At 47.3% G+C, this 27,446-nt stretch overlaps 7 protein-coding genes across 7 annotated transcripts; 1 reads left to right on the top strand and 6 right to left on the bottom strand.

Annotated features, from left to right (window-relative positions):
* Positions 1 to 7,133: 7,133 nt before the first annotated feature.
* On the bottom strand, positions 7,134 to 7,998 carry F5147DRAFT_775818 (uncharacterized protein; the record flags this gene model as incomplete). The annotated part of the gene is made up of 5 exons (XM_041441776.1): positions 7,134 to 7,337; positions 7,393 to 7,444; positions 7,502 to 7,745; positions 7,797 to 7,931; positions 7,989 to 7,998. 5 exons carry the CDS (start codon positions 7,996 to 7,998, stop codon positions 7,134 to 7,136), a joined length of 645 nt encoding a protein of 214 aa, XP_041290594.1.
* Positions 7,999 to 8,102: 104 nt separating this feature from the next.
* F5147DRAFT_274531 (uncharacterized protein) lies at positions 8,103 to 9,067 on the bottom strand. The gene is made up of 9 exons (XM_041428979.1): positions 9,050 to 9,067; positions 8,772 to 8,979; positions 8,688 to 8,720; positions 8,618 to 8,637; positions 8,554 to 8,568; positions 8,456 to 8,494; positions 8,293 to 8,392; positions 8,211 to 8,242; positions 8,103 to 8,157 (listed from the first exon to the last, which is right to left on the bottom strand). Exons 2-9 carry the CDS (start codon positions 8,842 to 8,844, stop codon positions 8,152 to 8,154), a joined length of 318 nt encoding a protein of 105 aa, XP_041290593.1. The 5' UTR covers positions 8,845 to 8,979; positions 9,050 to 9,067; the 3' UTR covers positions 8,103 to 8,151.
* Positions 9,068 to 10,481: 1,414 nt separating this feature from the next.
* On the bottom strand, positions 10,482 to 12,445 carry F5147DRAFT_274543 (uncharacterized protein). The gene is made up of 12 exons (XM_041428980.1): positions 12,250 to 12,445; positions 12,167 to 12,199; positions 12,097 to 12,116; positions 12,030 to 12,044; positions 11,929 to 11,967; positions 11,837 to 11,865; positions 11,766 to 11,779; positions 11,675 to 11,716; positions 11,457 to 11,516; positions 11,264 to 11,398; positions 10,866 to 11,212; positions 10,482 to 10,810 (listed from the first exon to the last, which is right to left on the bottom strand). Exons 1-11 carry the CDS (start codon positions 12,320 to 12,322, stop codon positions 10,971 to 10,973), a joined length of 702 nt encoding a protein of 233 aa, XP_041290592.1. The 5' UTR covers positions 12,323 to 12,445; the 3' UTR covers positions 10,482 to 10,810; positions 10,866 to 10,970.
* Positions 12,446 to 13,803: 1,358 nt separating this feature from the next.
* F5147DRAFT_654611 (uncharacterized protein) lies at positions 13,804 to 15,933 on the top strand (the record flags this gene model as incomplete). The annotated part of the gene is made up of 10 exons (XM_041433880.1): positions 13,804 to 13,907; positions 14,013 to 14,124; positions 14,164 to 14,203; positions 14,313 to 14,406; positions 14,553 to 14,644; positions 14,817 to 14,879; positions 15,007 to 15,092; positions 15,395 to 15,539; positions 15,743 to 15,760; positions 15,878 to 15,933. 10 exons carry the CDS (start codon positions 13,804 to 13,806, stop codon positions 15,931 to 15,933), a joined length of 810 nt encoding a protein of 269 aa, XP_041290591.1.
* A 761-nt stretch (positions 15,934 to 16,694) lies between these two features.
* Positions 16,695 to 17,910, bottom strand: F5147DRAFT_274411 (uncharacterized protein). Its single transcript, XM_041428978.1, has 4 exons — positions 17,092 to 17,910; positions 16,967 to 17,024; positions 16,822 to 16,916; positions 16,695 to 16,759 (listed from the first exon to the last, which is right to left on the bottom strand). Exons 1-4 carry the CDS (start codon positions 17,839 to 17,841, stop codon positions 16,736 to 16,738), a joined length of 927 nt encoding a protein of 308 aa, XP_041290590.1. The 5' UTR covers positions 17,842 to 17,910; the 3' UTR covers positions 16,695 to 16,735.
* A 64-nt stretch (positions 17,911 to 17,974) lies between these two features.
* Positions 17,975 to 18,841, bottom strand: F5147DRAFT_274406 (uncharacterized protein). The gene is made up of 5 exons (XM_041428977.1): positions 18,519 to 18,841; positions 18,406 to 18,469; positions 18,274 to 18,357; positions 18,155 to 18,219; positions 17,975 to 18,105 (listed from the first exon to the last, which is right to left on the bottom strand). The coding sequence occupies exons 1-5, from the start codon at positions 18,618 to 18,620 to the stop codon at positions 18,025 to 18,027; spliced, it is 396 nt and encodes a 131-aa protein (XP_041290589.1). The 5' UTR covers positions 18,621 to 18,841; the 3' UTR covers positions 17,975 to 18,024.
* Positions 18,842 to 24,114: 5,273 nt separating this feature from the next.
* F5147DRAFT_654609 (uncharacterized protein) lies at positions 24,115 to 26,930 on the bottom strand (the record flags this gene model as incomplete). Its single annotated transcript, XM_041433879.1, has 3 exons — positions 24,115 to 24,131; positions 24,160 to 24,454; positions 24,567 to 26,930. 3 exons carry the CDS (start codon positions 26,928 to 26,930, stop codon positions 24,115 to 24,117), a joined length of 2,676 nt encoding a protein of 891 aa, XP_041290588.1.
* Between the last annotated feature and the right edge of the window lie 516 nt (positions 26,931 to 27,446).

Raw genomic sequence — 27,446 nt, 5'->3', positions numbered from 1 at the left:
CCATTCGCTGATGCCTTTCAGTTTGGCGGGGTCCATGGCGACCTGTCCTGGTCAGATGATCATACCGAGATATTCAACTTCTTGGGAGTCGAAGGTGCATTTCTCAGGTTTGAGGAAGAGGGACTCCTTGTGGAGTTTGTCCAACACACGACGTGTCCGTTGTCGGTGTTCGTCGAGGTTATCTGAAAAGATTAGGATATCGTCCATATAGACGATTAGCCATCCTTTGTTCAGTTCTTCTGCAAAAGTCTGGTTCATGTAAGCTTGGAAAGTCGCGGGAGAGTTGCACAGTCCAAAGAACATTACCTTGGGCTTGAAGAGCCCATATGAGGTGGAGAACACGGCTTTCCACCTGTTGTCAGGGTGTATCAGGATATTGTTGTATCCTGAGCATACGTCAACCTTTGTGAACCACTGAGCCTTGTTGAGTTTCGCAAGCAAGGGTGGGATCAAAGGGAGTGGGTATGCGTTTTTGATCGTCCATTCATTGATGTACCGATAGTCTTGACATGGTCGCAGAGACCCGTCTTTCTTGCCGACAAAGAAGAATCCAGCAGCTTGAGGAGACTTCGAGGGCTGGATGAAGTCTTTGGCGAGATGTTCATCTAGAAAGGCTTTGACTGCGTTGGTTTCCTTCGGGGAGAGCGGGTATGCTCTGGAAGACTTCAGAATGAAGCCTTCCTTCATTTCGATCCTATGGTCAACCCCCGGTCGTGAGGGAGGGAGCTTGTTGAGACCATCTTTCGCAAAGATGTCAGCGAAATCATGCAGATCGGAAGGTACCAGTTCTTCGAATGATTTCTTCTTCTTTTCTTGCGCGTCCTCCATGGCGAATTCTTGAGCCTTGTTGGAGGTCTTTGTGTATTCCTGCTGGCTAGCGAGGATCCACAGGTTTCGGAGGGGTTTTGCCTGTTTTCGCAGGGCTTTTCAGACCTCTTTCTTGGAGGTTCTGTCGAGGGTGAGGGGGAAGTCAAACATGACGTTCTCGATGATCCGGACGGAGGTTCCGTCGGGAGCATATTCCACTAAAATTTCGTCGTCAGCGAGAGGGTAGGTGGAAACATCCTTAACTTCATCTGCTGGTTGGGTCTGTCCGACCCAGACGTCGTCCATGGTGTCGAAGTTGATATCTTCGAAAGGCTCCGTTCGTGGTGCCGGTTTCTTCTTGGCGCGTTTCTTGTGCTTCTTGATTTCCTCGAGACAATGTTGGGTGCCTTCGGGGAGTCGTTTGAGGGGAGTAAAATCCTCCTCATCGAGTTCTTCGAGTACAGCTTTCTCCCCTCGGAAGAGGTAGGGCCGGGCTCCACTCTCTTTGCGGGACGCATTGAGAGCCTTCTCCACCTCCTTTGACTGCTTGGTCGCAGGCAGGGAGATCGTGTTCGCCTTCCAGTCGATTTCGGGAGTCATGGCGCTAAGCCAAGGTTTTCCAAAAAGTAGATTGTCATGCTTGGAAAGTTTCGTTACGTTGAACTTCCCATACATAAGTCTCTTGTCGAGACGAATGAATAGCATGCAGTAGTGGGTGACCTGCCCTGCCGAGGACTGGCTCCCATCCACCGTAGTGATTCAGAAGGGTTTCTTGAGTAGGTGGGTTCGGATCCCATTTTGCTTGATGAAGTCATAGCTAATGAAAGTCCCACCTGCCCCGGAGTCGATGATCGCGGTTGTTGGAACGGTTTTGGCACTGCAAGAAGAGAATAGTGTCACCGGGACACAAAACTTGTTGGATTTCCCAACAGCTTTAGTATACAATGCGCAGATAGAGGAAATTGACCGTTCGACAATTCCTCGCTTCAAAAATCCTTCTTTCCGACTTGGTTGACCTCTAGGTCTTCCTCGTCAGAAGACTCGTCAAGCTGGCGGACGCCAGACTTGCTTGGCTTCTTGCCAGTGTCTTCTTCGTCGTTCTTGTCTCCTCGGCACACCTTCGGGTGGAACCGGGAGTCGTTCGCTTGGTGGCCTTTCTTCTGACATTTGAAGCAAAGGCCTTGGTCGAAGCAGTCTTGCTTCTCCTTCGGTGTGAGGGTGCGATCCACGTCCATGGCGTTAGGATCACGGTGCTGAACCTGAGGCCTAGGGACATGCTGGTTACCCGTGGGACGCAGTGGTCGATTGTTGGCAGTGACTGCCTTGCCACGCTTGTAGTTGGACTCAAGCTGTGTGGCCGCAGAGTACCACTTATCGATGGTGGTGGGGACGGTCTCCTTCGCGTAGATAGCGGTGCGAAGGCCAGCCTTTAAACCTCGCTCAAAGAAATGGATGAGCGTGATGTCCTGCTTGATACTGGCAGTGACGGCGTAGGTTTTGAAGGCTGCGATGTAGGGCATGTGTTACAGTAACATGGCATGAGTCCCCTGCCAGCAGAACAGCCCTCTGCCACCGCACGGCTATAGATGATACCGGAGTCTCACCAGCTCTATGACGATAGATGATGATAGATGATGATAGACGATAAGCGGTCTGGACCGCACGTGACGACACATGATGACATAGGTCTAGAAGACCTATTTATGTTATCAAGATAGAAGGCAAGCCTCGTGCTGCCTCATGTACTGATAGAAGGATGCCTCATGGATCCTATCTATGATAGAAGCCCGCCTCATGGACGCTATCTCTGACTCATGTAGATAAGCAGATTAGAACCCAGCTGTAGGCTGAGCTTAGATACGAAGAGTAGCCTTATATAAGGTCGAAGATTAACAGTAGACGTTCCTTACTTTAATCTTACTAGGTTTACCCTTGAACTCCTTGTCCCGCTAAAGCTACTTGCTCGACATCGACTCGTACCTTCAGTGATGCCTCTCACTGTCTGTAAACCCGCTATCATCTCAGCGTAACCCCTCGTTAACCACCACGAGCTACGTTCGAGTACGCAACCTTTGCTTGTCTGTAAAGGCCGACGACTCTCAGCACTCGGTACCACTGTCGTGGTTGTCGCTGTTTAGATCATCCTAGTCGCACACGACCGTTTGTCGTAACAGCGTGACGTCCCCAGTCTGTACAAGGCATTGGATCTTGGTCATAGCCTCGGTTTGTCGGTCGATGGCCTGGAAGGAGGCGTTGAACTGGGTTTTGAAGTCCTTGAAGGTGCCGAAGTCCGTCGGCGTCTTGGAAAAGGCTTCTTGGTAAAAGTTGTCCGCCCAGATGCGTGCATCTCCTCCAGTCATATATTGGAGGGCAACAGCGACCTTGACTTGGTCGGTGTTGTAGATCGTCGGGTTGATGAGGAAGTATGTCTCTACAGAGTAGAGCCATCTTGCAGCATCGTCGATGCTCCCTTCGAAATTCTGAGGTGAACCAGCCTTAATCTCAGGCTTGGTCGTAGTCATCGGTTGGGTGGTGCCTCCAGACATTCTTGTTCTGGGGTTCGAGTTGAGGTTGCCATATGGTGATTCGTCGGGAAACTCGTCAGAGGACGTGTGGTCTGCTTCTGATTCTTCGGTTTCGGAGTCAGGAGTGTTGGGGTCGCGTTCCCAAGGGTACTTCCTGATCCAAGTAGTCGTGGTGTCTGTTAATCAATGGGGGGCCGCGCGGATGGCGGGGCTTCAAGGTGAAACTTGAATCTTTTGTTATGCACTCAAATAGATCTGTTAGGCGGAGCCCTAAGAGGGGCGTCGTCCGCTAACGTTCGTGACATAACCGGAAGGATCCGGTATAGCAAGTGAGACTGGCGACGACGAGTCGGCAGCGATCACAGTACGCGTGTGTCACATAACTTCGTAGACGGATGTCTGTGAAGTCGCTCAAGGTAAGGACTGTCTTGTCCGTACGATGAGGTCGATCGAGGTAGACTTAGTTGCGATGAGCAACTAAGAAAAGATACTAGAGACTGAAGCCAAAGGGGCGTTCAGAGGGAAGTATGTTCCAGGGAAGATTGAGTAGATTCAAGTTAGAGAATCTAGTACAGGGTAACCGACTACTTATACTAAGTGGAGAGGGTTAAGGGCAAGGCTACCGCACAGTAGGTAAGGGTAAAGGGGAAACGAGAATGGTATAGGTGCATTGGCAACAGAGCCGGATTAGTGATGGGTGGTCGAACGTGGAATGAGACCGAGAAACGTTGGAACGGACCAACGGTAAGAATACAACGTGCGGGAATCCGCAGTCAGAAGGAACAGAAAGAGGAAAGCCATGTTGGTGGCACGAGTCAGTCCGAGTCATAGGTGCGGGACCACATTGGTGGTCGAATCAGTGGAGGAATGTGCATGCACGTGCATAGAGGCGGGCGATGCGAGGGACGGGAACGGTCCCGAGGATTCGGTCAACGGAAAGTCGGTAAAGGAGGACGAGGCGGTAGATGGTGAGGGCGAGGATGAAGGGAAAATGATAGGGGGGCCACGTGACCGATGTTACTTGTAACAGAATCCTTATTCCACCTTCACAGGTGCTAAAGATACAAATCCGAAACAGTCACATGTCACGACATGCAGATAGCACCACATCTTCACATGATGAAGCACACGGTAACCATCACATCCTCTATCTTCGCATGAAAATACTCAGCCTGGATGATGCAACCGCCATGACCAGGAAGACTTGCCATACAAATGTTCCTGCACCGTATATCCGCTTGTGGTTCTCCGAGCGCTTCAAATGCACAGATATTGTCAGGTGTTTCCCATGGGTTTTTGATGTTGATATTCTGTCATTCGAGACGCTCGACTGTTGCAGTGGCTGTCTTGGCTCCGGAATTCCAGGGTAGGTCCATCACTTACCTGTGGCAACACCAAAGCACGGCGATAAATGAAGCTCAAGGCTCGCAATGACTGAATAATATCGTCAAGTGTTTGTATTCACGCACCAACCATAATACACAAGAGGTGGGGTCTCCATGAGTTTGCAGCCAAATGTTGGAGTTTGTCTAAAGTTTAATCAAAGCCCGCGGCGCTACCTTCGGCGTTTGCCGAGGCAAAACATCTCTTCCAATCAAAGTTCTTCCCCATGCAGTTCACTCCATTCTGAAGCGGCGCACCACCTTAGTTAGGTGCTCAATTCGCTCAATTCGGATAAATAAAAAACGGAATAACAAAATCGGCGATCTAATTCCCGATGACATACGTCGTCCTAAAGTGCGTCTTCCAGGATTTGCATCATCCATGCCTTATCGCGCGCGAACAGACGAACTTCTTCTCTGGTTCATGGAACTTTTACATTGCGTTCCACATGCCTGGTCCAGATAAGCATTTTACGATATTTCCCATCTCGTAGCGATCCCGTCCCTTTATTTAACGAGCTCATCCCAGTCACTGACGACCTCCCCCCCGACTCAAGCCCGCTTGTTGTCCATTGGCTTTCGTCCGGGACTCAACGCTCAGCGCTCAGCCTTGTGTGCTCGCCCCTCGACGCAACTATCTAGCTGTCTGAGTACTTCAACGTCATGGTGTCATCGGTCATCTGGGTGTTCAAATCACTCGCTAAATGGTCAGTTCTTGGCTCGTCATCGTTTTTACTTCACACAGACAATCATCATTGATATATTTCAGCGATGTGTGGGTTCATGCCAGTAGCAACATTCAACTGATCTGGATATCAGACGATCCCATGACTCGCCGATCTTACATCCTACATCCTACATCCTACATCCTACATCCACTCTTCACGCACGATTCGTTACTACTTTTCTGCAGCCCAGATGGATGGTAGGATGGGTCTCGGCGATCCTGCATGAACGGTTTGGGCGGCATGCTGGGGAGTCGCTGGGTGGGACGCACTCCAGAGCGATTGCGATCAATGTATCTTCAACATTCAGATTGTCGTAGTCACTCTAGTCGTTGCTCGACATCTCTCGTAGCCATTGGTCGACGGAAACCTTCATGAACTATCTGTGTAAGCTAAAGTGAGTTTGTAGGTTGATTATGTAAAATTGACCTTCAAAAGTCTTAGGTCCATTCCGCTCATATCCGCGATCCTACACTCATTTCGCAGAAACAGCTCGGCTCATAAATGCTATCGAAGGTAGACCTCGCGGAGAAGGGCCATCAGCGAGGAGGTCAGCCACTCTAAGGCCTCCCAACTAGGCACACCTTGGACCGGAGACATGTGGGTTCTAACAAGGTTTTAACTCATCAATTCCCTCAATCTAGATAAATAAGAATACTAACAAAAATCGGCGATCTGATTCCCGATGACATGCTTTCGTTGTCGTTCGTGTCGTCGTCCTAATGTGCGTCTTCCAGGATTCGTATCATCCTACATGCCTTATCTAGCCCGGCATCCATTCGTGGTTCTATTTGGTGCGGGGCTTAAGCTTTAACCATCACGCCGGTTGTCCATAATCAAACACGTATCCTAATCCCGCCATCGACGCACCCCGCGTCTGTATCGATAGTACCTGCAGGAATAGCCGCTCTCCGGAAATCCTGCGTGCAATATATAAATATATCACCCGTCACCGGCACCCACCCTTATTGGTCGCTGCAACAGCTTACGTGCGAGACATCACGCTACCCTTCAACCTTCCTGCAAAGTATCTTCGAATTTTCCCGTTATTCACACTCTATCAGATACTTCTTTCAAGTGAGCCCTAGGACTGTGATCCATGTCAACGGGTGTGTGTATGCATGGTCTGTATCTCGTTCGGTGCTTGACTCTGATAGTCGTGCTTAGCGAGGGCTCCAACAGAATATCGCAGTCGATGCCTCATCAGTAGTTTGATAGGTACGCTTCAGGCCTTCTGAAATTTTCTTCTTCTCCACTCATCACTCAGCAGATCCGATATCCTTGTCATGCTCATTCGCGAGAGAGACGTACAGTCGAGCCATGAGTGTACATTCATTTCATTCTCTGTCGCCCATCGGATGGAGGATTTGAGTACTAATGAGTTATCAGCCATCTGTATTCACGATTCGCAGCATCTATATGTCCGGACAGTGGAACACCAACGCGCAGAATCAGCTGTCAAGGCACTTTTACTGATTCTGGTTGATCAGTCATCAAGGATCAGTTTGGTTGCTAGTCGTTCCACATTACCACTCGGTTCAAGGACGGGCATCTCGTTCCAGTAGTGATACAACAATAAATAGATTTGCCTAGACCTTTTCAAACATACTTCGAAACACCATATGTTAAATAAATACCACGACGGACCCTGCACCAAATTTTTCCTCCCTGCAGACCGCTCGACAAGCATTTCTCTACACAGTACTGCTAGTTGATACATGTACATGCTCCTGGAAAACGATCGAATTCATGCTAGTTTCTGCGTCGGAGTATGCCACGAGTTTGGCGTGGTATTCTCGAACGCCCAAGATGAGGCGTGGTCCTAGCACAAACATCTGCACGACCGATAAAATTTGAAGAGCACCTCCGAGTATCAGAGTTACAATAGAATTTGAACTCTACAGAAATGATGAGCAGTGGTTGCACACAGATGTCAGCAATAGGTCAGCGCACCCAAATTTCTGGAGAGAGAACAGCAAGCTGGAGGCAAGAGACGCCGACAAAGCTAACATGTGTGGAACTTTAGCAGAAAAATATAACCGCATTCACATTACAAGTTCACCTTGCAAAATAAAGAACGTGAGATTGTATTAGCACTCTGAAACAGTCCCCAATGGTCGATCCTGTTGATGGGCCGAGTCGTCGCAGCTCACGGAAGTGTTTTACAGCAACCCAGACTGAAAGACACAGCACGAGGACTTCCCAAACAGTGTTGAGAATAGAAACCATTGAAAACAGAAGTCGCTCGTCCCCATCATATCCTGGTGCATAACCGCACACATATGTGCCAGAAAGTATGAACTCCTCTGGTGTTTGTCCAATGAGCCATGTTCTTCAAGTGACCAAGCAAAGCTCACCCAGTACAATATCGTTGAGTGCTATTACTGTGATCACTCCGCAGGCGATGTTTACAGCCAGGAAGATAATAACAAGGAACATAAGAATCGTTCTAGATCCCTGATACATGGCATGCAACCGAGCAATCATGATCACTTGCATCGTGTGTCAGTCATGTCAATATCACAGAGGTATTGCACTGGGTAACTTACCGCCCAACATGGCAGTCAAGACCACATTTGTGCCATTCAGTGCATAGTACGTGATAGTGCCTGAAACTCCCAATTAGTGAGCGCCCTCGCACTAGAATCAAAGACTCCGACCTACACCTATTGAGCCGTTATGTTGAGCCAAGTTCAATGCTTGGAATCTCACTCACCCCTACATATGAGCGTATTGATTGGATAGAAATGAGATGGTTGCAGAATACTCACTGCATCTGTCAGCGATACCCATGGCATAACTTCTGTGTCCTGCCGGTCAGAAAAATGGAACACAGCGCATATGAGACAATACCCAGAAGATAGACACTAATTGTCAGAGATGAGCTATTAGCACACTGCAAAGTTGTTGATCTCGACACATACACAGAATACGGTATTCCAATATAGCGTATCTAGAACATTTTCGATTCAGCACAAGTTGCCCCCCACGCTAAAGCACAACGTGAGGTACGAACAATCAAATACAGCACGGTCATGAGAGACCAGCGTTGTCTCTGTCGTGAATTTATCGTATGCTCTTGTTTTCTTGTAATACATGACTCTTGTCACTCACCCAGACGAGTTCAATCTATGGCGCTATTCTTAGCGAGTTGGCTGCTGCGATGACATCGACATACCTCTTGCCCGAGTGTTAAGACTGGAAATATCATAAGAACATCAGTGATTTTCGAACGCTGTCCTGCTCACCCCAATCGTATACCACCACGACGCCTGCGGCAACTGCGAAACTACACGTCAATGTTAGATCTAAAACATCATGATGCGACTAGCCGTTCCAATAGCTGGAAAAAATGTTGAAACTGATTGTCGGCCAGTAACTGGGATCATTTGAGACGTAAGTCATGTTCGAGGGATGGGTGTGAGTGAGGGAAGGTTAGTGGTGTATGACTACAGCGTTCGTGCTAGATATACCACCGTTCGGCGCTCGTATTACCAAAATCAGCATGATCGAGATGGATATTTCATCCAGCCTCAAGACCTTTGATTGGGTGAAACGGTGCGAAATTAATCAAAAAGAAACCCTCGGAAATCAAAATAGTATTACGCACGGGATTACTTGGATACTAGGAAAGTTCCAGTCGTCGGAGATGTCAGCAACTTATTTGGAACGCGATTTTTTGCTGCAAGGTTGCAAAAATAAAGAAGTTCCCTATGAGATCATGTGGTCATCGATCTAACACAGGTCAAAGTGTGATATGCGTGAAACGTGTATTTACACACTCTTCGGCATCGCTGGATCGAGGCGTAACAGCCCTCCGAGTACTCTTATGGAACAAGGGTCATTCTGCGGAACTTAGACAAGAAACTGTGACAGAGTGGATCAAATATATCTCACCTCATCCGTCGCCTGGTGCGCTTGAATCATTGGGCTATCATAATGTTATCGAAACGATGAAACAAAGAGACGGTAAGGATAGAGCGAATTCGATACAAAGCGCACTTGATGTCATGGTGATGTAGGTGTATTGTACTGCCAGATACCTCCTGATTTATGATTGATAGATGTTGAATAATTATACGACACTATCGGGGGAAATTGCACGCGGGAGACCATAAAGGTGCAACACGCCAGAAGGCCGATTTCTGATGGTACAGGCTCATATCGATGACATCATGTTTCAGTAAACATTCATGCTGTAAGAGTGAGAGGGGTCCGTCGTTTCTGTGTAGGGTCATCCTGTGTCGGAACAGATCAGTGCTATAGAGTGTTAAATACATGAAAGCTATGATATAGTTACCTGTGGCGACACTAATTACGGCGACAAATTAAGGCTTTCGAATTGCTATTGACGAAGAAACGGAAACAATGGTAAAAAATAGCTTGTCGAAGGGTCAAAGTTCAAAAATGCTTTGACGGTCGTGGGATGCGTTGTTGTTATAAATACAGAATGGTCGCGGTGCTTTGCAAACAAACAGTTTGTGACAGCGAATAGCGAATCACAGGCTACAGCTCAATTGACGCACCGAATACACAGTCGGGGGCGAGGAAATAGAGTGGTTATAGGATAGGTGACTGCGTGACCTAGTGGCAGGGCCTATTTCACTGTGGTTGCAGGCGCACGGAGACTTGTTTGCTGAAGTACGTTGATCACCGGCTGTGTTCAGTAAAGCACTGCTGGTTATGCCCATAGTCCAGAGAAATAACTGATTACTTTGAGGCAGGAGGGTGAAGACACACGATACTGGGCACAATGAATCACTGGCAATCAAACAAGTAAGCTTTGGGTGTGCTACCGGTGTTTGCCGAAAAATTGGTGCTAAGCATTAGCTGCCATTCCGGAAGTCCCACTTGTACCATTCTCTCGTTACCTCACTCGCATCGGACATGGCAGACGGTAATTGACCTGTGCGTGAAGTTCGACGGACAAGCACTACTAGTATACTATCGAAACGTATCATAGATCAGTTTCGTTGCTAGTGATTCCGGATGATTTCACCTTACCACTTAGTCCGGGCGCGGGTGCTTCGTTCTAGTAGTGATACAACAATAAATAGGTTTCCCTGGACCTTTGAAATATACTTCGAAACACCATATGTTAGATAAATACCACAACGGATCCTCCACCAAATGTCTCCTCCCTGCAGATCACTCGGCAAGCATTTCTCTATACAGTACTGCTAGTTGATACATGTACATGCTCCTGGAGAACAATCGAATTCATGTTAATTTCTGCGTCAGGGTATGCCACGAGTTTGGCGTGGTATTCTCGAACGCTCAGGATGAGGCGTGGTCCCAGCACAAACATCTGCACGACCAATAAAATTTGAAGAGTACCAAGGAGTATCTGAGCTCCAATAGAATTCGAAATCTATAGAACTGATGAGCAGTGGTTGCACACAGATATCAGCAAGAGGTTAGCGCACCAAGATTTCTGGGGAGAGAACAGCAAGCTGGAGGCAAGAGACACCAAGAAAGCTAACATGTGCGGAATTTGAGCACAAAAATATAAGCGCGTTCACATTACAAGCTCACCTTGCAAAATAAAGAACGTGAGATTGTATGAGCACTCTGAAACAGTCCCCGATGGTCGATCCTGTCGATGGGCCGAGTCGTCGCAGTTCACGGAAGTGTTTCACAGCAACCCGGACTGAAAGGCACAGTGCGAGAACCTCCCAAACAGTGCTGAGCGTCCAAGTCATCGAAAACAGAAGCTGCTCGTCCCCACCAATTCCATAATAGCACATATACGTGCCAGAGAGTATCAACTCCTCTGGTGTTTGTCCAATGAGCCGTGTTCTTCAAGTCAACAAGTAGAGTTTACCTGCTCCAGCATCGTTGAGTGCTATTGCCGTCATTACTCCGCAGGCGATGTTCACAGCCAGGAAAATAATAACAAGGAAGATAAGCATCGTTCTAGATCCCTGAGACATAGCATGCAACCGAGCAATCATGATGACTTGCATCGTGTGACAGTCAGGTCCATATCACAGAGGTATTGCACCTGGGCAACTTACCTCCTAACATGGCAGTCAAAGCCACATTTGTCCCACTTGTTGCGTAGTATGTGATAGTGCCTGAAACTCGCAATGAGTGAACGCCCTCGCACTAGTATCAAAGACTCCGACTTACAACTATCGAGTCATTATGTTGAGTCAAGTTCAATGGTTGGAAGCCCACTCACCCCTACATATGAGCGTATTGATTGGATGGGAATGAAATGGCTGCAGAATACTTACTGCATCTGTCAGTGATAGCGATAGCGATGGCATAGTTCCTGTGTCTCGCCGGTCAGAAAAATGGAGCACAGCGCATATGAGACATACGCAGAACACTGGCACTAGTTGTCATGGAGGACCCATTAGAACAGTGCAAAGTTGTTGGTCTCGACACATACAGAGAATACGGTATTCCGATATAGCGTATCTAGAACATTTTGGATTCAGCACAAGTTGCCCACCACAATAAAGCATAACATGAGGTACGAACAGTCAAATACAGCACGGTCATGAGAGACCAGCGTTGTCTCTGTCGCGAATTCATTGCATGCTCTTGTTTTCCGATTCTGATACGGGACTCTTGTCACTTACCCAGACGAGTTCAATCTATGACACCCATCTTAGTGAGATGGCTGCTCCGGCGATAACATCGACGTACCTCTTGTGGGAGTGTTAAGACTGGAAATATGATGAGAACATCAGCGATTCTCGAACATTGTCCTGCTCACCCCAATCGTATACCACCACGACGCCGGCGGCAACTGCAAAACCGCAAGTCAATGTTGGATCCAGACATCTTGATGCGACAAACCTGTCCAATAGCTTACAAAAATATTGAAACTGATATGCGGCCAGTAACTGGGATCATTTGAGACGTAGGTCATGTTCAGGGGATGGGTGTGAGTGAGTGGGGAAGGTTAGTGGTGTATAATGAGAGCGTTCGTGCTAGATATACCACCGTTCAGCGTTTCTATCGCCAAAATGAGTATAATGGAGATGTATATTTGAATCCGCCTCAAGACCCTTGATCTGGTAAAACGGTTCGAAATCAAACCCTGGATAATCAAAGTGGAATTTGATTTACAAACCACGCATGCGACTACTCGGACACCAGAGAAATTCCAGTGGTCAGTGATATCGCAAACTTATTTCCAATGCCATTTCCGAGGTGTTCAGTATGAAACCATGTGGCCATCAATCTAACCGTAATGCGATCGCAATGAGCATCTGTGTTCTCTTAGCTTCGCAGGCCAAGATCGAGACTTGCTATTAGCTCCCCTGATTGCTTTCTGTAACAAGGTCGCGTTCTGTAGTATGGCAAAAGTCAGAGAACAAACACAACAGCGCACTCTATTCGGTGGATCCGATCGTGCGCTTGATGCGACGGTGATGCATTGCACTTGCGGATACATCGTGACTCATGCTGTATGATTTATACCTGTTAAATATAAAACGCCATACATACTAGGTCGAAAGAGGAATCGCACATGGGAGACGAAAAGCCTGCAACAGGCAAAAAGCCTGATTTCTGATTGTACAGCCTCGGTTAGTGGCCATTGTATTTCAGGGATGTTTTGCAGTGCCGACTTGAGCAGGGTCCGGTAAAGGTTGCGAGCTAGAAGCGAGGACCATCAGACGCGCCATTGTCAGACCTTCATCATGCTCAGCAATTTCATGGGCAGGCTATGGAAGTCGCATGGTAGTCGGATGCTTGCACATGCATATCCATTGTACAGATACATCGTTGCGTCAGAATCCTTATTCCACCTTCACGAGGTGCCAACAATACAAATCCGAAGTAGTCAGATGTCGTAACATACAGACAGGATCGCATCTTCACGCGATGGATCGCAGAGTAACCATTCCATTCTCCATCTTCGCATGGAAATACTCAGCCTGGATGATACAATCGCCATAACCTAGAAAACTTACCATAAAAATGTTGCTGCACCGTATATCCGCCCTTTTTGTGGTTCTCCGAGCGTTTGAAATGCACAGATATTGTTAGGTGTTTCCAATAGGGTTTGATGTTTATATTCTGTCGTTCGAGAAGCTCGACTGTTACAGTGGCTGTCTCGGAATTCCAGTGTAGGTCCGTCAAGTGTTGAATACATGAATCTATGATATACTTACCTGTGGCAACACCAAAGTATGGCGATGAATCAAGGCTCACAATTAATGAATAATACTGTCGAAGTGTTTGCATTCACGCACCAAACATAATGCATCATTACACAAGAGACGGGGTTTCCATGTGTTTTGCATGTGTTCGCGGCCAGCGTTGAAATTTGAAACGTTGAAGCTTGTCTAAATTTTAATCAAAGTCCGCGGCGTACCTTCGGCGTTTAATTTGCGGAGTCAAAAAATGAACCAAGCCAAATGCTGTATTCTGCAAGCAATGCCGTTCAGGAACTCGCACGCTTTCCTGTTGCCTCACTTGCATCGGTCATGGAAGACGAGAATCGACCTGTGCGTGAAGCTCCACGGACAGGCACTATGCCATTGAAGCTAGAATGAACGACTATCGTATTTGGTCTGCCTACATAGTACTTAAAGATATACACGAGACTAAAGCACGGTTGCTCCTGTGACAGATCCTCCAAACACATTCAAGTTCTTCCTCACGCTCAGGAACATTCTGCTACCGCTCTGGAGGCCACCCTTTTTTGAGCTCGGACACATCATAGTGAGTTTTTTTTCTCTTCTATCAACTACCTTATCACAGACACGCTACTTTTCCTTTTCTAGCCCTTCACTCTCTGTTGGTTCGTCCAGGTGACCGATAAGGCCATGCTGTGATAACCTCTTCAATATCATGGTGTCATCGGCCATTTGGCTTTTATTAATCATGACCATTATTTTTTTCTCAGACAGATGATAAGTTGCTTTCGTTCACTCTTAAGGTATCTTCTTCATCGACCGCCTGGGCTTTGACACGCTACTCCAAGACACTCCGAATTGCATTGATGTACGTATATCATAATTTCGTTCGACAATCCACACTGACGGACATACTACTAGTAAAACTTCGACAGGCCGTATATGCCCAACGCACGATTCCGCAATCTCTGTCAGTTCTTGGTGCTTTTTTTTTGCTTCTTGTTTCGTACTCAGGTATATGATAATCCAGGGCATTCATGAATGTGTCAAATTCAAGGAATATTATCAGCCATCTGAGCTCGGACACGCTCCTTCTACTTTCCTTGGTCTGTGGAATGCTCGCATCGCGCCTTAACCGAATGGCTCAGACGGATGATGACACAGTAGATGCAACAGAGCCATTGCGTCGCAAGCTATTTGAGCTTCCATAGATCGTGCGCACACCTTCTGCTACCAGACTTTGTGTTCAAATAGCTGACAGACGATAATTTTCGCAAGTGTGGAATGTGGTCTATCGGCTGTCGTGCTCAGATCCAGACACGCCGTTCATGTACTACCTCGGTGAGAAGATAATGACCTGTTGAAGATTGAATACTTTCTAATGGTTATCTCTTCGTACTAGAGCAACTCTGATTACTATCAGCGGGTGTATTGTATGTATGCACCTCGCACGGTGCGTTACTCACAGTCGTGCTATTTGGCGGGATTGAAACAGATCGTTCCAAGAGCCCTAATGCACATCTGACACATGATTGCAACGTTACTCTGATCAAAGTATGTATGCCAGAGTCCTAAAATTTGATGATCGGCGTCTCACTGATACTTTTGCAGGTGCGCTTTGTGCCTTCTGACTTGAAGCCCCGAATTTGTTCTCTACTCACCACTCGCCACCTATGGTGTTCTTGGCATACACATTCGTGACATACTCGAGCCATTGGTTTCTTTCTTAAAACTGATTACATTTGATATCGTTGAACTTTGCATGACACAGCACCGTTGCTTTATCTCAACGACCCGATAGTTGTAACATCCGTACGACCACTCATCTAGATATTGCATGCTTTGTACTCAAACAGATGAATGGAGAAGAATTTGTGGACTTCCTTATATCACCTATCTGGACTCGGCAGATCGCAAGGATCCTTCGATGCACGGTTTGGGCAGTGTGCTGTCTGGAGGAGTGGGACACTTGGTGCTCCTCACAGAGTGACTGTGATCAATGTGTGTATCTTCAAAATTGTCGTAGTCACTCTAGCGGTGGCTCAAGATCTCTCACATTTTAAATTATTTTCATACATGATGCAATTCACTCCATTCTGAAGCGGCACACCACCATTGGTGCACATGAAGTGTATTGCAATACCCATGATGCGCTAAAAAGCCACGCCACTGGTGAACGGAAAACTTGAATGGATTGTTGCAAGGTATGAGGAAGCCAAGCCGTGAGTATTATGGAGAAGTGCCGTCAGAGAGGAAAAGTACTACAGTCACTGCGGAAACGACAAAATAACCCGATAGGGTTGACGTAGAAGTAGTAACAATAACTATACTATATCCAGAGAATGGCAATTGTGTGAATCCTCACCGGTTAAGGTGGAGAATGGTGACCGTTTGAGATCAAATCCCGAGGTGGGTTAGATAATGTGGGCTCGTGTTGGATAGCCGCTCTTACATCTAACCCGGTATACAAATTACATCTGAATTTCAGGTCTGTGGTCTGCTTTGCATCTGGTTATCAGGGGGACGCATGGCTGCTTTGCTTCTGATTATCAGGCAGATAGAAGTCTGATTAAAGTAGGATTACAATCGCGCCTTTTATGGTTAGGGATCCGCGCTCCCTATCGCAGGTCATCCTAGGTAACAATTCCCTTCCCTCCTTCCCCTCATTCTAGCACCCGATGTATACCAATAACACTCAGCGTCGCCCCAGTGGTGCTATCCCAATTCCGGGTGAAAATACTGGCGGCTATGATCAGGATAGTGGTCAACAACAAATCACAGAAGCTTACCGGAGACCAGCACCTCGCCCGTCGCCGCTATTCCCTGGAAACCACATGCTGCCACAGGTAGACAAATTTTTTTCAGGCGGGCTACAGCAGGATTCAGGCCAACAAACGCCAGCACCGCTGATGAGAGGCCCTCAGCATGAAACACCATACCATGGCCATAACTCACTCACCCCGTTCACAGGCAGTGAGCCATCATCGCGGTCACAATCACAGGCCCCGAATGGTTCTCATGATGGGGGGTACCAGCATATCTACTCATTTCGTCAGCCTCAACAAGTAGCACCACTGCGAATGGATCCTTACCAGCACGTTCCCAATACACTTGAGGATCAAGTTCAGGACCTCAATGCAACTGTTGCACGCCTCGTCTCTGAAGTCGCAAGATTGACAGAGTCAAATGAACGCTTGTCAAACACGAGTCAACGAATCTGCCTCGATAATGCACAGATGTCAGTTGCTCATGAGCGGCTGACAGCTATGCACGAAGCTCTCACCTTGCATGTTGACGAACATGATATCGCCCTCAAGAGCCTAACTGAGAAGCCGGCAGAGAAGAAGGCAGCCAGTAAGCATGTTTCAAATGAACACCCTGCATTAAAAGTAAGTGTTTGAAGACAACCACACATAAAAGAAACTCACCTGTCATGAAGCGTTTGATACAGCCAATGTTCGCTGATCTTTGTGGCATTGAGTCATCCTTAGGGAGGAACAAACGAGCAGACGCATTAACACGTGTGAAGCCATTAGAAAGTGGTGAAGCTTACGAGACTGGGGAAGATGACCAAACGTTGAAGACCTGGCACCCAAACTGGATTGGTCATGTTGAAACCGTCCTCCGGCATAAATGGATCGGGGTCATCCTCGTCTGGATTCATGGGTGTTATTACGAGGTTGTCGTCGTCCTCATTTTGATCATCGAATGTTCCATCAACATCAATGTCTAAATCATCAAAACCATGCTCATTACCACCCTCATTTTGGACCGCCTCAAAAGCATCTTCGATTTGCCGATTTAATGCGTGCTGTTCTGGGTCAGGTGGGAGGTGATGGGCTTCATATGAGGTGAGTGGACGTGAGCCCGAACTGGTAGCGGCATTATATGCGCCGAAATGGTCAACAGCGTCGAGTAATGCTTCAGGACTATGGAAATTCGGTCCGAGATTTGGCAGAGCGATTCCATGAGTCATGAGGTCCAAGTCTTCTCCAGTGAGAAGACCATAGTCTAGCATTTCCTGTTCAACAGGGGATTCCGAAATACAACGTGGGTCCTGAAATTGAGCATTGGGAGACAAGAGGGGCTGTGGCTCGTGCAAAGGAACTGAATACCCACGAAGAACTGGCCTAGTGTCCTGTGCAGCACTTGGCACAAACCGTTCTCCAACCCGCCTGAATTCAGCCTGTGATGCGACCGTTTTTTCTCGCAGATCACGCCGTGCGTGAGCACGCGCTGTGTGCTCTTCTATGAGGGCTCCTTTGCACTTGAAAGCCTGGCAGTGACACCTTTTCTGTCGCATTTGTTGGGAGAATATCTTGCTGACGAGCCGTGTCGAGGGCAAAGGTGTTTACAGATGAATGTATAAAGCTAAGGCAAGGTGAGGCTGGTGAAGCCGCGCATGATTTTCGACGCGTCACAAATCACATGATCTTCATGTGCTCAAGCTAGTATATAATCATTCGCATGTATACAGAACAAATATTCAGTATTTAGTAGTACGGAATTTGTGTGAAACAAGGGGACTGCCTGGACGTTTGATACCGGCGCTCGTGTTTACGACAGTCTGAAAAAAAATGAACAGGCAGAAAGTAGTAAGATATAAAATAACAAACCTTGTCTGCGGCCACACCAGGAGTTCCTGGCTCTACTTCAGACTCAGGCTCCGTAACACTATCATCTGGGGCAGGAATATCAGCGATGGGAGTTGTCGGAGGATGGAAAACAACGTTACCGATGGGTGTCGTGGGGACGGGTAGTTTTGTAGGAGAGTTGTCAGTTCCTGGCCCAATAAATGTGCGCTGGTGTTGGGGAAGTGCTAGAAACATCTCAGCAACATCTGACGCAAAAAAATATGTGCACATACCTTTTTCCTTGGGTGTCTCGGGAGACCTCGTGATGGTGCAAGTGGACGGTACGATTTCGATTGTCTAGCAACATGAGACGCTAATTTTCGACAATAATAAAAAAACAACATACGAGGGGCCCAGGTACGTCTGGAATAAACGTGACACGTATCGTTTCAGGGTACTTGAGAGGTAGTTCAAGGCGTATGGTGTTGTCTTCGAACATGAGCGGCATGATTTGGATGCGAAAGAAAAGGACTTGGCGATTTTTTGTGGTGACTTGACCCTTTGGGCTATCCCAACGTCCGGATACATCTTTTGAGGATACCTGTAGCCTGGTTAGTGTCTGGTTTAGAACGCTACTCGGACGTGTATGGTTTGGTGGTAAGAACGTATGTCTGTGGTCTGGTTTGGGTGTGTTTACACCGTGTCACCTCTAACCGTGGGTCCGTTTTTATCCAAAGTCAAAAAGCTGCGACCTCCAAATTACTCAAGTCTGGTTTGCGTACAGATACATTACAAGGCGCAGTTTGGGTCTGGATACAAGACTCATCCACATCCAGATAGAGTCTGGGCATTTTCTCGTTTCCGCAGTGAGTATTGGCTACTCTAGGCAAACTCTAGGGCTTCCCAGGTACGCCTCGAACCAGACATGTGAGAGTCTAATTCCTGCGATTTGGAATCCTGATAAAATCGGCGATCTAATTCCCGATCACATACTTTCGCTGTCGTTCATGTCGTTGACCATTCTAGGCAAATTCTAGGCCATCCTTCTTTCAACCACTGTGCTTCTATTCATTGCGGGGCTTTATCGATAGTATCGATCACGCGGGTTACTCATAATCGAACACATATCCCAATCTCGTCATCGATGCTAGGCTCGGGACCTACCAGCTGGAATAACCCCTCTCCGGAACTCAGCCTGCATGCGATATATAGATATATAACTGGTCACCGGCACCCACAAGTTCCTTTCTCTATTGGTTGTTGACAGAATATCGTGGTCGATCCCTGGCCTCATCAGTAGTTTGATAGGTACGCTTGAGGCATTTTGATATTTTCTGGTATTCCACTTTCCACTCTGCGGACCCCATATCCTTGTCGTATTCATTCGCAAGAAAGAGGTACAATAAAACCACGAGTTTATGCAATTCATTCCTTTCATTCTCCTTTGCCCGTCGGATGGAGGAAATCGCATCTGAGCACTAATGAGTTATCAGCCACCTAGCTTCACGATTCGCAGTCTATATGTCCAGACAGTGGAACACCAACTCACAGAATCAGCTGTCAAGACACTTTTACTGATTCTCGTTATATTTCAACATCGGTCATCAAGGGCCAGTTTGGTTGCTAGTCGTTTTCCCCCTACCGCTTGGTTCGAGGACGGGTACTTCGTTCCAGTAGTGATATAACAAGAAATAGCTTTGCCTACACCTTTTCAAACATACTTCGAAACACCATATGTTAAATAAATACCGCGACGGATCCTCCACCAAATTTCTCATCCCTGCAGACCACTCGACAACCATTTCCCTACACAGTACTGCTAGTTGATACATGTACATGCTCCTGAAAAACAATCGAATTCATGCTAGTTTCTGCGTCGGAGTATGCCACGAGTTTGGCGTGGTATTCTCGAACGCTCAGGATGAGGCGTGGTCCCAGCACAAACATCTGCACGACCGAGAAAATTGCAAGAGCACCATCGAGTATCTGAGCTCCAATAGAATTCGAAATCTATAGAACTGATGAGCAGTGGTTGCATGCAGATATCAGCAACAGGTCAGCGCACCAAGATTTCTGGAGAGGAAGCAGCAAGCTGGAGACAAGAGACGCCAACAAAGCTAACATGCGCGGAACTTGAGCAGAAAAATATAAGCGCGTTCACATTACAAGCTCATCTTGCAAAATAAAGAACGTGAGATTGTATCAGCACTCTGAAATAGTCCCCGATGGTCGATCCTGTCGATGGGCCGAGTCGTCGCAGCTCATAGAAGTGTTTCACAGCAATCCAGACTGAAAGACACAATGCGAGGACCTCCCAAACAGTGTTGAGTATCCAAGTCATCGAAACAAGAAGCCGGTCATCCCCTCCAAATACATAACTGCACATATATGTGCCAGAGAGTATGAACTCCTCTGGTGTTTGTCCAATGAGCTGTGTTCTTCAGGTCAACAAGTAAACCTTACCTGCCACAGTCTCGTTGAGTGCTATTGCCCCGATTACTCCGCAGGTGATGCCTATAGCCAGAAAGACAATAACAAGGAAGATAAGCATCGTTCTAGATCCCTGATACATGGCATGCAACCGAGCAATCATGATCACTTGCATCGTGTGTCAGTCAGATCAATATCACAGAGGTATTGCACCTGAGCAACTCACCGCCCAACATGGCAGCCAAGGCCACATTTGTCCCATTTATTGCGTAGTACGTGTATGTGCCTAAAACTCTCAATTAGTGAACACCCTCGCACTAGTATCAAAGACTCCGACTTACAACTATCGAGTCATTATGTCGAGCCAAGTTCGATGGTTGGAATCTCACTCACCCCTACATATGAGCGTATTGATTGTATGGGAATGAGATGGCCGCGGAATACTTACTGCGTCTGTCAGCGATACCGATGGCATATTTTCTGTGTGCCGCCGATCAAAAAAATGGAACACAGCGCATATGAGACATACGCAGAACATTGACACTAATTGTCAGATATGAGCTATTAGCACAGTGCAAAGTTGTTGATCTCGACACATACACAGAATACGGTATTCCAATATAGCGTATCTAGAACATTTTGGAGTCAGCACAAGTTGTCCACCATGCTAAAGCAAAACATGAGGTACGAACAATCAAATACAGCACAGTCATGAGAGACCATCGTTGTCTCTGTCGCGAAATCATTTCATGCTCTTGTTTTCCTCTGATACGGGACTCTTGTGACTCACCCAGATGAGTTCAATCTATGACACGATTCTTAGTGAGTTAACTCCTCCGGCGATAACATCGACGTACCTCTTGTCCGAGCGTTAAGACTGGAAACAACATGAGAATATCAGCGATTCTCGAACACTGTCCTTCTCACCCCAATCGTATACCACAACAACGCCCGCGGCAACTGCAAAACCGCAAGTCAACGTTAGATCTAGACATCTCGATGCGACAAACCTGCCCAATAGCTGACAAAAATAATGAAATTGATTGTCGGCCAGTAAGTGAGACCATTTGAGACGAAGGTCATGTTCGAGGGATAGCCGAACGAGTGGGGAATGTCAGTGGTGTATGACGATAGCGTTCGTGCTAGATATACGTTCAGCCCTTGTATCACCAAAATCAGCATGATGGTGACGGATATTTGATCGCGCCTCAAGACCCTTGATTGGGTGGAACAGCCTGAGTCTCAAATGAAGCAAAAAGCACGTGGAATCTCTTGATCGAATCAAAATAAATGTGGATTTCCGAACCAGTGTTACGCACGTTACGGTTGACTACTTGAACTTCATCAGGAAAGTTCCAGTCATCGGTGATGAAGATGACTTATTTCCCATGTGATTTTTGAGGTGTTTTTGCTGCAAGCCTGAACAAATGAAGGAGTTCCTTATGAATCATGTAGTCAGCGATCTAACACAGGTCAAAGCATGATGTGATCGAAACAAGTACGAACACTCCCTTTGGCTTCACTGGCCAAGCCTGAGGCACAGCAGCCCTCCGATTAAGTACTCTTATGGAACAAGGGCCATTCTGCGGCACAGCACCTCGTACACTTGGATCATCGGGCTATTACTAGTATGATTATATCAAAAACGATGAACAAAGAGAAGGTAAGCATAGAATGAATCCAATACGAAGCGCACCATATTCAATACATTGTGCACTTATGTGATGGTGATGTGTTGCACAGGCAGATGATATCCTGAGGCCTGATTCATGATTGATATTCGTTAAATACCACATCCCAAGGTCGAAGAGGAAGTTGCACATGGGAGACAAGATCTAGAAGGCGAAGTGAGTATTGCGGTGCAAAATCAAATAAAAGAGGAAGCTCCTCGAATCTCGATACCCAAAATAGAATTTGATTTGTGAACCACGGACATTGCTCGGATACCAGGAAAGTTCCACTCGTTGGTGATATTGGCAACTTATTTCTAACGCCATTGTTGATGTGTTCCGTATGAAACCAGGTAACCACCAATCTAATACAGGTTTGAGCATGATGGGATCGCAACAAACATGTGTGCTCTCGTTCTCGCTGGCCAGCTCAATACTAAAAGCCCGATTTCTGATTGTACAGCATCGGTCAGTGGCCATTGTATTTCGGCGATGTTTTGCAGTACCGACTTGAGCAGGAGCCGGTCAAGGTTGCGAGCTAGAAGCGTGGTCCATCAGATGAGCAAAGAACGCCATTGTCGGACCTTCATCATGCTCAACAAATTCATGGGCAGGCTACGAAAGTCGCGTCGTAGTCGGATGCTTACACATGCATAGCCATCGTAAAAATACACTGTTGCTTCAGAATCCTTGTTCCACCTTCACGAGGTGCCAACAATACAAATCCTAGGTAGTCGCATGTCGCAACATACAGATATGATCGCATGTTCACGCGATGAAGCGCACGGTAACCATTCCATTATCCATCTTCCCATGGAAAACCTCAGCCTGGATGATGCAATCACCATAACCGAGAAGACTTGCCATAAAAATGTTGCTGCACCGTATATCCTCCCTTTTTGTGGTTCTCCGAGCGAGTGTTTCAAATGCACAGATGCTTCCCATGTGTTTTGATGTTGATATTCTGTCGTTCGAGAAGCTCAACTGTTGCAGTCGCTGTCTTGACTCAGGAATTCCAGTGTGGGTTCAACCTGCGTTGGCGCAGATCAGTGGTATCGAGTGTTGGATACATGAATCTATGATATACTTACCTGTGGCAACAGCAAAGCACGGCGATGAATCAAGGCTCACAATGAATGAATAATACCGTCAAGTGTTTGTATTCGTGCACCACATCGGGGTTATCGATATTTAGGACAGGTTTATATGTTGTACACAATGAGAAAAAAATATTTGAAATTTAAACTAACATAAAGATCGGTGCACAACTTCAAAATTTGGCGAAGTTTTATGTGTAATCCAAAATATCAAGCACCCGCAACCATATTCCCACGGACAATATGTCAACAAATATAAGAAATATAATCAGATTTTCTACGTCTGCTTCAATTTAAAGTTTAATTTTCATGTAAAATTTCAGACGAAACTTGAAGTTTTGCAGATGATCACATGCTTGCTTATGTATCAAGATTTGTCCAACAATTAGACGCCCCTGAAAATTTGAAGTATACGCCAGCGACAGAATGTCATGACAAAACTTGAAGTTTTGTCTGCAGATAAAATAAATCGCCCGATCATCGCCCGCCAATCGCCTGCCCATCATTCAATCGTAGCCCGCTCACGGCCCGAACTCGTTACCTGGCATGGCATGGCGGTGTGTACTGTTGTCATTCAGGAGGTGAGTTATTCGTTGAAGGCTGGTTCTTCATCAGCGAATGTAGGAGGTTCTGCCGCTGAGCTTGGCGCCGACGACAACCAACCCCTCTTGACCGTTTGATTGGTATGCTGCACGGTATGAGGCGCACGGTATGAGGCCATGGGTCACAATTTATACAATCATCATTCGTACAACTACAGTTATTCCCAGACGTACATAGCAATCATGAATACAACAATATAATATTAAAACTCTGCAAAAACTAAGCAGAAGTTTATTCAGAGACGCACAAGTAACAACAACAAAATCATTCTCACCAGTTGCATTGTCGGCAAGGAATTGAGAACACGCCACGTCAACGTTCTTCATCATTTTGTTGGTGCCCGGATTAAACTTGAGCGAACGTTTCCACTGCGTGGCGGTCATTGGACCGTTATCGTCGTTGACACATGTATTGCGGATTCTGGAGACACCCTCTCGAATGTTGCCGAGGCGTTTCTGGAACCACTCTTCGCATCGTGTGGACCAGAACCCCACGTTCAACCCTGAGGCAGCCCAGGCCTGGGGTCTAGGCCACCAAGAGACCTTGTCCATAGTGCCATCGTCTATTTATCGAAATGTAAGTGTTTGTGTTGTTGTCGGTAAGAAAGAAAAACTTGCCGTTGTGTGAATAATATGTGCCGCACATAAAATCCACCTCCTCCTCTGACAACTCATTGTCGAAGTAAGTCTGGTCATTGATGAGCAACATGAGACCGAATGGTACAGCTTCCCATGAAATTCCTTCGAGAACGGAGGGGAGATTATCAAAACCAAAGCTATGCAGAGCCAGCCTCCATACGAGCCCGCCATGAAGAAGTGCGGCTCTTGCACGAGGCTGATTCATGAATTCGTGGTGATGTTGTTCATATACGACGTAATCCGCGTAAACAGCCTTGCAAGGGGGGCGCGTGTAGGTCGGCGAGTATAAACGAAGTTCTGTAAGTGGGCGACGTGCGTCAGGCGCGACTGCCATGGCTTGCAATGTCTTGAAAGTGATTCCTTTTTGGAGGAGATTGAGCGCGATCTTCGTGATGTCAGACCCCCAGTCACGCCGGAGGCACATCACAGCAGTGGCAGCGTCGGTGACGACGAGTTTCCAGACGACCAGACTTGCTGATAGACTTGGCTCTATTACATAGAGCAGTTGCTTGGGAAGTTGCACGTTTGAAACTCGAATGTGCGCATTCGAGACTGCTAGGGAAGGATCGGGTCCTAAGTCCCAGAGATCAGCTGGCATTTCAGATAACCCAGATGCCGGTAACGTGACCAGGTAACCTATGAAACAAGTGATGATCTCCTTCTGTGCGTCCGGAATGGTTGCGACATCCATGCCTACATCGCCGACGAGTCTGCATAGGTGAAGCCACTCCGTCTTGCAGATCCAAGATTCAAACATGGCCGATCTACCTCGGGGTGTAGAGGTCGATGCTGCGAGTTGGAATCCGAGACGGAAATGTAATGTTGAAACAAAATGCTCAATGCCATGATTGAGCTTCAATGAGGATGCAACCTCATGATGACCGAAGTATCGATTGATGTCCTGCAAGAAACTGGTCCGTGATGGAGGTTGAGGCGGTGCCGGAGGTAGAGTGGGAGGAGCAGGAGGAGCGAAAATTTCATCTTCCCAGTCGCCATCAGGAACACTGGTGGGATCCAACTCATCACACAAGTCCCACTCGTTATGAAACGAGTCATATGTCCTTGTAGTTGCACTGTATTCCCTCCACACCGAGGGAATATCGTTCTTTGTGATGCGGATGCATAGATGAAAGCCATCATACTCCTCTTGGGGCTGCCATTCGAACACCGTGGTCTTCTTGGCAGGGTAATCCTGGTTACCCGCCGATGTCGCGTGGCTCAGACATGACTGCCATTGGGCTGGAGTCTCTTTCTCCTCTCTTTTCATATTTCCCTCGCGGCGCCGCGCTAAGAACACCTGCCAATCTTCTCCTCGCAACTGTCCACTGTTGCGTTCGGGCTCCGGAAACAGAAGGACGGGAGACACCTCTTCTTGGGAATCAAGTGAGATGAGTTGATTTTCTCCGCCGCTCTGACACCCATTGTCAGCGTGACCCCATGAGGAATCTACATCGCCCCATGCGAAGACAGGCTCCGGTTGCATTTCTCCGCCAGCTGGTGTTTGGCCCCATTGTAGGGCCTCGGTCGCAGAGGTGACAGCCTCCCGGAAGGGAATATAGCTACGCAACATAGGGTCAACGACAGACACGCCCTCGGTGCAGAGGACCCATATTGGGATCGAGAAATGTTCGAACATGGGCAGTTGCCCTTCCCAAGGGCAGTGGATGGAGGAGATGAACACTCCGGTGCGTTGAACATTGGCCGACAGATCTCCCACAAACGAACACGATAACTCGAGAACCCATTCAGCCGGTATGGGGCACTCGCGGTCATCGGTCAAGACAGACATCCAGGGGCGATTGGAACCTCGATATCGGCGACTCATAATGTGCCATGTGCAGGCAGCGGCAGTTACTAGAAAAATATCAGTCGCAGTGCAATGAGGATAGGAATCGACGTACATAAAAATGCGTTGCGCGACCTTTACAGCGAGTTTGGCATTCTCGTGTGAACGAAGATACCCAAATGTATGTGGAGGGGGTGGAAGTGTAGTCCCCCACGGAACGAACATCCCGGCACCCAAACGCTCCTGGCACCAGATCAATTTCTTCTCTAGCTCGTACCATCTTTCTCTGATGTCGCGATGAAGTATGTGCTTGCCCTGTGCATCGACCTCTGTGCGGAGAGAAAACCTGGTGTGGTTCAGGCATTCGAAGATGGGCCCATCAAAGCTCGGGTTCAAAGGCACGACAGGAAACCATGGACGCGATGCATACGCCCAGCAAGGACTGAGTGGCCTTTCACTGTCATCAGGAGAATAATCGTGATTGTCACGGGGGTCCCAGATAGGTTGATAGGGAATGACTTTGGGCAGGAAGTGCGCAGTGAGAGAAGTGAAGACCTTCGCATCACGCACAAAGACTTTGAGGGCGGCAGTCATGGAAGGGTCGGAAGGGTTGGGTTGACTCGTAGAACGATACGGTTGATCAAAACTACAACCAAACTACTACCACAACAGTATAAACCGATGAGTTAGAGTTGGCAGCAGCTATGGGTTGACGCACAGAATAACGCGGTAGACAATCTAGAAAGCAGGGAAGTGCGAGGGAAGTGTGCGAGGGAAGTGCGCAACAGTACAAACTGTTTTAATGCGACAAGTGGGTGGAAAAGAAGTGCAGACCGAAACTTGGGATTATAAGGGATCGATAACAATGGAGGTCGGTGTGGAAAGTGGAAGTGGTGGACTCCAAAGTAACATGCGGGGTTTTAATTGAATGTGTGGATGAAGGCCACTTAAGTTGAATCGAACAAGCCGAGGACAAGATGCGGCTAGTGATGATAATTTCACATATGTAGGGAGTTGGGTGGCGCTCATGATGTTGTAGGAATATGTGTATTGCAGAGGGATAAACGGCTGGGATGACTTTGAAACTTGAAAGAAATTTAAGCAAGGGGT

Source organism: Suillus discolor (assembly GCF_016758755.1).
Source record: "Suillus discolor strain FC423 chromosome Unknown F5147scaffold_43, whole genome shotgun sequence".
Lineage (NCBI taxonomy): Eukaryota > Fungi > Basidiomycota > Agaricomycetes > Boletales > Suillaceae > Suillus > Suillus discolor.
This window is presented reverse-complemented; position numbering and strand designations above follow the sequence as displayed.